The sequence below is a fragment of the Mytilus trossulus genome, chromosome 3, assembly GCF_036588685.1.
Source record: "Mytilus trossulus isolate FHL-02 chromosome 3, PNRI_Mtr1.1.1.hap1, whole genome shotgun sequence".
Classification (NCBI taxonomy): Eukaryota; Metazoa; Mollusca; class Bivalvia; order Mytilida; family Mytilidae; genus Mytilus; species Mytilus trossulus.
The window spans coordinates 57,320,030-57,330,047 of NC_086375.1; the positions used below are offsets into that span (position 1 = coordinate 57,320,030).

The 10,018-nt window shown below is 33.2% G+C and overlaps 1 protein-coding gene across 1 annotated transcript; it reads left to right on the plus strand.

Moving 5' to 3' along the window:
* The first annotated feature begins 1,242 nt into the window (after positions 1-1,242).
* Positions 1,243-3,773, plus strand: LOC134710898 (beta,beta-carotene 15,15'-dioxygenase-like). Its single transcript, XM_063571306.1, has 2 exons — positions 1,243-1,404; positions 2,120-3,773. Exons 1-2 carry the CDS (start codon positions 1,243-1,245, stop codon positions 3,500-3,502), a joined length of 1,545 nt encoding a protein of 514 aa, XP_063427376.1. The 3' UTR covers positions 3,503-3,773.
* The last annotated feature ends 6,245 nt before the right edge of the window (positions 3,774-10,018 follow it).

Genomic DNA, 10,018 nt, shown 5'->3' on the forward strand with positions numbered 1-10,018 from the left:
CGAGACACAGTTCTGAAAGATTGTCCATAGTATTACATGTGGAACATAAACAAAAGTTGTAACGAAAAAACAAATACATCGTTCGTTGCGCTTACTCGATAATTAGATTCATACTGTTTCTTGTAGCTGATATCTTTCAGTGTCAATCACAAATAACCATGATAATCGCTGGAGTCAATCACAGAGCATTGCATGTTGATAATATATACAAAATCCTTGACAAAGATTTATCTAAAAATGCTTGCCTTGACTTTTTGAACTTTCCCCTTGATCATATTGTATTTACCTAGTTAACGATATCATTATCTTAATTTTGTCATTGGTAGTATTTTTATTATCTCTGGTTCACTGTTCAAACGTTTTCTGATCTGATTTAAACATGGGACTAATATATGGGGCAAAAACGAGAACAATTATTGCATAAAATCTTTTATTTCAAAATGCACTACCCGTAATTAAATTGGTGCTCTAGAATCATAGTACAACTGATGTCACTTTTGAATAACAAAATAATATCTATTTTAAAGCATGCAATAACAGAAAGTTTGCGTGCAGTGATGTTTTATTTTACACTATTGTGAATAAAACTGTAAATAAGGGCAGTAATGTTTCAAGCTTAGCTCTAAAATAACATGATATTTTGAATGATTACTGGTGAATATTATCTTTCGTAAAAAAATACCTTGACTCGCAAACTCGTGCAATACAAAAATATTCTCTAACTATATCCATGCAATAAAATGATTTAAAGAACTGTCATTAAGTGATTCAGATTTGATCATCACTAGACATGCTATTATTAGTGTTCTGTTAGGTAAGAATGCGACATTTGGTTGAGAATAAAGAAGTCGTGCATTTGTATATCACTACCAGTTTCCTCTGTTCAAAGAATGAAATAATAACTTGGCTGTGATAAAAGTCAAAATTTATGCAAAAAACCAACACTAACACTTATCTCAAAACAAGCTTACTTAGGTAAAATAACTATGCAATATTAGTTTACATAATGACAAAGCATTACTTTTATATTATAAAAAAAATAAGTTGCGGTATCATTGGCAATGAGACAACTCCTCATCATATCACGTAGAAGGTAATTATAGGGCATGTCAGTTTATGATATAGTAATGCGGTCACTATCAAAAGTAAGATACCAAATACATATAAAAGTGAATCTCCACATTATAAATTCACTTCATTCTGTTCAGTGATAGAACAGAACTGGTTAAAATACATTATTAAATGGTGAACTTCGTTACTTTTGCCTTGGCGGCCGTCTTTATTGGCTTTTCAAGTTCTTTAGAAGATGATTTTAGCCGACTCTTTTATGACAACAAGGAAACGTTCGTAGATAAACGGATAGTTTTTGAAAATCCATTACCGAAATGGCTACGTGGTTCACTGGTAAGATATTTTCAATTTCTTGAATAAATCATTGGTATCCATCCTAATACTGAAAAAATTGCACATTGCACATCAACCTATATATATCTCAATAATTAAAGACCTACATTTCAAATAAGTATTTTGAAATTTATGATCTTTCAATGTATTTTTCAAGCAGTTTAACATAAAAAATCACGAGACATATTTTTTTCAAATGCTTTACTCTTAAAAAACAAGCAGACACACACACATACTTGTTATGTATAGAAAAAAATGAACTGTCCCAGATGAAAAAGATGTCATTTACAAAAATGTTATCATTTTGAATTTCAGTTGCTAACATCATAGCTTTACAAGAGCCAGTTTAAATAAATCAATATTTGCCCTGCTATAAAAATCATGCCTTTATACAGTCAAATATAGTCACTTCAATTTAAAGCGGAAGGTTTAGTAAAAGGCTTCTCATTCATATTGAGAAGAACTTCTGTGAAGTTTGCATTTAGTGAATATAGAAACAAGCTGCAGAGAAGGCGAACACAGTTGGGGTTCATTAAAAACAATTAGTAATGGAGATGAGCATATTATATTTATTTCAGAGGTAAACTAATATGTAAACTTTTGTATTCAAAAGCGAAATTACTTTATGATACGCTGCAAATTATTATTTAGTTATAAAAACATTCAGTGTTTTCACGTCGATCACGAACTATATTTTCATTAATATTATTTACAGGTACGAACCGGTCCCGGGATGTTTGGAAATGGACCAAGAAATTTTACACATGCTTTTGATGGTTTTTCAAAGATTCACAGTTGGAAATTCTATGGAAATGGTTCAGCATCTTTTTCAACGAATTTTGTGCGTTCATCTGTCTATAACAATTCCATAAAAATAAACAATATTGACAATTACTTAACTTTCGAGAAGCCTATTCCACCATTTTCTTTAATGCAAGAGGAACTTGGGCTCTTGAAGGGAATGGATAATATGAATATCAACGTTTATCGATTTTTGAATTCAGGTACGGGACAATATGAATATGCAACTTTATCAGATACATGGAAAATGTACCAAATAGACCCACTTACGGTTGGAACCATTTCACCTGTAAATGCAATGAAACCATCAGTTCCACAAGACTTCGTTAGTTTGATGTCGTCCGCCCATCCAGTTCCGGAGTACGGCACAGGACACCATTTTACCTTTTTAACCAGCGTTAGTGTTCTTCCTGGAGTTCAGAGTCGATTATCACTCATGCGAATAAAATCTACACATGAAAGGGAATTAGTTGCACAATGGGGAGTTGACAAGGCACCTTATATGCATTCTTTTTCTGTTACTCAAAATTACGTCATTCTGCTTGCTGCACCGTATTTTGTGAATGTAGAGTGGATGTTGAAAAATGCAGATGCCTATTCTGGGCTCCAATGGTTTCCCAAAGAAAAAGCTAATTTTTACGTTATTGAGATAAAAACTGGTAAAGTAACTGCTATCTCCACACCAATAACTAACCCTACACATCATGCAAATGCTTACGAAGAAGATAACAAAATTATAATTGATATATGCACAACTAAAGATCCATTTTTCGCCACAACTTTTGAGGTTGGTGTAATTAGAGATGTAAACAAAAGAAATAAGGCAGACTATACGCCACTCTTCAGTCGATATACTATAAACGTAGAATCAAAAACAGCCATAGAAACAAAATTTCCACCTAATTCGTCGTTTCCTTTTCTAACCTATTTCGATATTCCTGCTATCAATGAAAACTATAGACATAAAAAGCATTGTTTTGTTTATGGCGTTTCATTTAAAAAAGACTTCAAATCTTTCGCTAGAACTGCACTTTTGAAAAAAGACACTTGTGGAAAAAATAAGGACAATGCCTGGTCATTGGATGGGCATTTTCCAATGGAAATGTGGTTTGTTCCAAGACCAAACTCTACGGAAGAGGACGACGGTGTTCTACTCACTCCAGTTCTTGATGGAGCAAAGAAAGAAAGTTATCTGATGATACTCAATGCTACAACAATGACTGTGATGAATAGAGGTTACTTAAATACGTCACTTCCTTTCACCATTCATGGTCGCTTCTTTCCGGATGTTGTTTAAATATCAAATGCATCAATAACATTTAAAAAATGACTATTTCACGACATTCCTTTGTCAACATGCGGGTATGTAGAGGCAAGTGAGCAACGTATCTGATATTTTTCACAGTCATCTAAACGTGAGTTTTGGAAAGTATGACTTGTTTATCAAACCGGAATGCATAAGAACACAAAGCTTCTGACTGATTTATTGTCTTGGTTAAAACTCAAGATTTGTTCTTGCTTCTATTATACATGTTCTAAACTATATTTTGTTATCGACTAGCACAGTCCTTGCCACCAGTGCCCCAATTGAAGGTTTAAAAAAAATATCATATATTGGCGACGTTTACAGTGAATTAATCGTTTAGAAGTCTTTTTAAAACTGTTTGTTCTCTGTTGTTAGTATATGACATAACATGTTATCAAATATTGATTAAAAGCTTTGTCTATATTTCATGAATTTGCTTTTCAATAAAGATACATATAATACATATATGTGTTGCTGAGACTCTTTCATTTTGCAATAATATTAAAACATTTGACTTTCTACGCTTTACACAAGTATTCCCGATTTCAAACTTAAAGACGAATTGAAAGAGTTGGTCTTGCTTAGTTTCATAAAAAAAAGAATGGTCAAAGTAGAAACAAGTGACTTGTGTTAGGCAGGGACAAAACCTACATTGTAATAATCACTATGATTCAAACAAAAGATTCTCTGAAACTGACATTAATAAGATGATTGATGTATCGAATTACATCATATTTGGTACGTTTGAAGGATGTGTTTTTTTCCACAAATTATCGGCATTTCCATTGAAAAAACTGTGTCCCTCTTTTTGTCGACTTGTTCCTTTAATCACATGAGGCTGACTTCATACTGAAACTTCTTAGGAAGAAAGTAAAGAAGGTATCAGTATCCTTTAACTTTATTTTCGCTATCAAGATGATGTTCTCTCACTAAATAATTCAAAATTTGGTTACTATGTTGAACGTATCTATCACATCAAATTTGAGATCAAAGATACAAACGATAAGGTTAAGTCTGTCTCATATCTTGACTTACATTAAGGGTTGATTTGAAACAAAACTTTACCACGAAAGAGATGATTTCAACTTCCCAATTGTGAACTGTATATTTCTATGTAGCAACATTCAGGAAGCGCCTGCATACAGAGTATATATCGCCGATTGATACGATATTCCCAGACTGGTATTTTCTATCATGATTTCCTTCATAGAGAGTAGCGCTGCTCACAAGTAAGCTATTAACCCAAGAGTTCCAATGATTAAATCGTCCCTTTGCAAATTTAACAGACGCCATCATGAGTTGGTTGAGCGCTATGGAATATCCGTTTCACAGATGATAGCGGGTTTGGTTCTTATGCCTTAACTGTATTATCGTCCTCTTTTTACGAATGTTAGACTTATTACCGAGTTTACTTGTCTATCCCAAATTCATGTATTTGGTTTTCATGTTACATTTGTTATTCTCGTGGTGTTTTGTCTGATGATTGGTCTGTTTCTGTGTGTGTTGCGTTTCGGTGTTGTGTCGTTGTTCTCCTCTTATATTTAATGCGTTTCGCTCGGTTTTGGTTTGTTACCCCGATTTTGTTTTTTGTCCATGGATTTATGAGTTTTGAACAGCGGTATACTACTGTTGCCTTTATTTATACTAACAAACATAAGCAACAGGATCTGCTTACCCATCCGGATCATCTGAATTCACTTCAAATGTTTTGTAGGGTTCGTGTTGCTTAGTCTTAACTTTTCAAAGTTGTGTTTTGTGTGCTATTGTTTGTCGGTTGGACTGTTGCGAGAGCCGAAAGCTATAGCAGTTAAATTTTCCACGCTTTTTTCTCAGTCTATAACTCATAATACTTTTTTTCTTCTTGTTCGTGTATCGTTTTGTTCTTTTTACTCCAAATAGTTAATTTAGTATACCAACCACTTACAAACATGAGACTTTAAAGATATGGAACCAATGAGTCGAAGAAAGACGGACAAAACCCAGACAAAAAGAAAATAAACAATCCACAACGCTACACATAAAACCAAAGGCCGAACAACAAACTCTACAAAAAGGGATAAACTCCGGTGCTCTGGTATGGGAAGTAATCTTAATCCGGGTGGCGACCGCAAATCTTTAGCGAGATGGATGTTTCTTTGCAATTTAAAGTTCAAAAGCTTCCTTGTTCAAAATTCAATCTCTGTAAATGGAAGATCGACAGGAGCATTCGTTACCGACACATCTCGTTTGTACTGCCCATGGACTACCTTCTTTATTCAAGAATTAATGGAAGGTATCCCGCCAAGGAAAGTAAATAATGGGATAAAATTAAATCCTACTTAGAAAGCGAAATGCGAAACATGTAAATAAACTCATCATAGATACCAGGACTAAACTTTGTATATACGCCAGACGCGCGTTTCGTCTACAAAAGAATCATCAGTAACGATCGAATCCAAAAAAGTTAAAAAAGCAAAATAAAATACGAAGTTGAAGAGCATTGAGCACCAAAATTCTTGAATAAAAATTTCGGCAAAAACAGCTGCTAAGGGCAATATATGCCGGAGGTAGAAAAGCCTTAGTATTTCCAAAAATTCTAAATTTTGTAAACAGTTAATTTGAAAATATAACCATATCAATGATAATTCATGTCAGCACAAATAGTGTGCCGTAACATTTAAAACAATTTTAGATACTAGTATCATTTCCAAAATCATTTCTTTTTGAGTCTATATTTGGTCAACAGGGTTTTAGTTACAGTCACAATGCAATACGAAAATTGTCTATGTGTCATCATGTGGCAGTTTGTACACAATGTGAACTGACACACAATTCGGTTGATTGAAAACAATTATGTCCGGCGACTACTTCAAACTTAACTACTCGACATCACTGAATCTTTCGCTGAATCTGTGAAACATAATTTTTTAATAAACCCCTTCAATCCATTTCTCTTTGCACAAAGACAACATATTTAGGTTTTTTTTTACGAAAGTTGTCTCTATGTCATTTCCATTTGGTATTAAAGATTTGATATAACTCAATATAATTGATTTTTCTTCTTCGAGAAACAGCACATTGCATTGCACCTGAACTTTCTAACAGTGCGCAGTGTACATTTCTACTCCATATTTCACCTGGATACAATTTTATAGTTTCAATGTTAAGCTGTTTAGAGTTGAGTGTCGTAAATATACTTCCATAAATCTTATAAAGTAAAAGGGTGAAAACAAGGAGACCACTGTAATTTAAAGTCATATGAAACGAAATTCTGGTAATTTTTACTGTTAAGGAAATTTTGATTCAGTGATAAGTACTTTGAATACGTTTTTTTTTTTTTATCATTTATGTATTATAAATTCGTTACATATATTCGACAAAAAATATTGATTGTTGATCAAACACTATAAATTCTTATTAACTTTCGGGACTGTGCTGAATGTTACCCAATGTATGTAGTTTATATTATACAAATAACATATGTATATATATACTAGGGGTACATCTGTGTACGCCTGACATGAGTGGCCAAAAATAACTTAACAATTAATACTGTTTTATAAATAAAGGCTACAGTAGTATACCGCTGTTCAAAACTCATAAATCCATGGACAAAAAACAAAATCGGGGTAACAAACTAAAACCGAGGGAAACCTAGAAGGTTTATATGGAAATATATGGAAAAGTTGTCGATGTTTAAGGGTACGGGAAGATAATTATAATTAAAAAAAAATTGAGAATAGAAATTCAGAATGTGTCAAAAGAGCAGAAAGCAGTCCGAAGTAACCAATGGGTCTTCAGCTCAGAAAAAAAAATTATAATCCGAAGGCGTGCTTCAGCTGACCCCTAAACAAAATGTGCACTAGTTAAGTGAAAATGGACGTCACACTTAACTCAAAAACATATGAATGAACCAAAATGAAAACACATACAAGACTAACAAAGGGATGAGGCTCCGTATTTTGAAAAGACAAAAAGATATTGGTGTTAATTTGATAAAACAACGATTTGGAGAGAAAAAAAATCCTCTATACAACTATAAAACACTCTATTACATCAGGGTTTTCCAAAACAATCAAATATGTTTTACAATACTTAGAATTAGGTTTGCATAGTTGCTTGCACTTTGTTTGAACTTTATCGTTTCAAATGTTGGGGGAGGGGGGCAATCACCCAAAACAAGGATATTATATTATATTAGATTTATATAACCTCCTTATCCAAACTGACCAATACCCATACTTCATAATTTCTTTAAACAGGGTTGAGATCTCACTCAACATGTTTAATCCCGATGCATTTTTGCGCCTGTCTAAAGTCAGGAGACTCTGGCCTTGCTAGTCTTGTGTTTTGAATTCTGGTTCATTTATATGTGTAAGGTTGTAGCATCACGTCATTTTCACTGAATTAGCACACATGTTCGCTTTGGGGCCAGCTGAAGTCCGACAACGTTTGTGGGATTTTCTGTATTGGTGGACTTTTACAGGTGGTTTTTTATTCTTTGCTCGAGTTGTTGTCTCTTTGGCACATTTCCATTATTTATTATATGCATCATGTATTTCGCTCAATTATTTTGTTTTTCGTTTTTATTGTGTCCAAGGATATTTATACTGTGAAGGGATTCAACGGGAATCTACACTGTCAAAAGACAACAGTGTTAGTGGTTCATCCAATAGATATGGCAAATACGGAACAGGTAAAGGTCAACAAATTAGTTGGGGTTGTATGGTCAATGTATCAAACCACTGCTTAAACAACGTGAAGATTATTACATAGTTCATAAAAGGTTGATGGTCATTACCTATATTTGAGCCATGTTAATGTCAAAGTTTTTCAGTCTAATGGCCTTAAGTGGTCCGCTGATAAAAAAAAAAAAGCCCTGGTATTTGATCTAAAAATAAGTGTTATCACTGAAAATGTGACCTCTTGCGTCCCAATTATTAATCAAATATTAGTTACAAACGTTGTTCACAATGGGGTTAATCAAATGGTATAATAATACTATCCGTTTAGATGCAAAATAAAGAGTGTTATCACATATTTGTTATGAATACCGTAGGTTTTGCATATGCAATAACCTCCAAATTGCCCGGGGCAAAAAAGACATATCCATATTGTGCCCTGTTCCAAATGACGTTACGTCATTGCATCCTCAAAAACACGTTTGTGATTATTTGCTTAAGATTTTACCTTTTATGTATCATAAAATTGTTATAATTTACGTTTTTTCTCTTTTCTGCAGAACTTAAATATGTGATAAAAAGATTATAACATGTCTTTTCCATATTGGCCCGGGTATCATCCCTCGACCAATATCGGCCCTCGGCTAAAGCCTCGATGCCGATATGGGAGTCTCGGGATGATACCAGGGCCAATATGGAAAAAGGCATGTTATAATCTATACTTATATTAGGAAAGGATGAACACTTTACTCCACTTATCTGGTAACATCATCTTTTCAAAAAGGACAACAAAAAGTGAAATATAAGCAAAAAGGGCAAAAATAATCTTAAATTAAAATTGAGTAAAACTATTAACTCAACTTGAGGTTTAGCTGAGTTCCTGAGATAAAGTGTTTGACTTATTACAAAATGAAGTATTATATGCCGTATTAGCCACGATAACACCGAAACATTACATATACAAGATAACTACCTCCTTATGTTCTTATTTACTGTGGGTAATCCCAAATTACCAAAAATATCACTTGAGCAATACATTCACATTGGGGAAATACGTAAGTATGTGTGCTTGCTACAAAGGAGAAGACTCAGTCACTGTTTGTTACACAGACAACACTGCGGATGAGATCCCTTCCTGATTTTTCGCTATATGGCTGTGGAAAGTATACCATAGATTGACAATGAATGAACAGAACGAAGTTGGGTTATAATTTTGTGAAAAATAGACTGGAAATAACGGGGGAAATAGAAGATGTTATTTGTGTATCCAGTGAAAAAAATCTTTAAGAGGAACATGTTGGTGTGCTTTAAATTAGTTTCACTTTCTTAACTCAATTTACATTTTCCAACATTTATTATTTGTTATCCTGTAATTGGTATTTTGTTATACTAATACAGACGTTGAAATAAACTTGTGCATATAAATATTGTCTCCTGCCTAAATTGTGAGTGAACAATTTCAATCAAACGGAATAACTCTATGTGTATTGGGTGTAAAAAGTAAAATCACAAAAATACTGAACTTAAGATGAAAATCAATTAAGAAAGTTCATAATCACATGGCAAAATCAAATAGCAAAATGGGTACAGGCATTTTCAAATGTAGAAAATAGTAAATTACTTCCAAATAAAGTGGTTGAAATAGAAATTACATGACAAGTCTTGTTTCTGAATTTTTACCTAAACATAACACTTCTTCCCAAAAGCTATATCAATAAAGAACTGTGGACTTTCAAGTACCATTATAAAATAATCATACATTCTACTAATAAGAGAAAGCAAAAATGCATCAACATAGACTTGAAATAAATCACAAAGTTTATGTTTCTGATTAAGAATATGATTT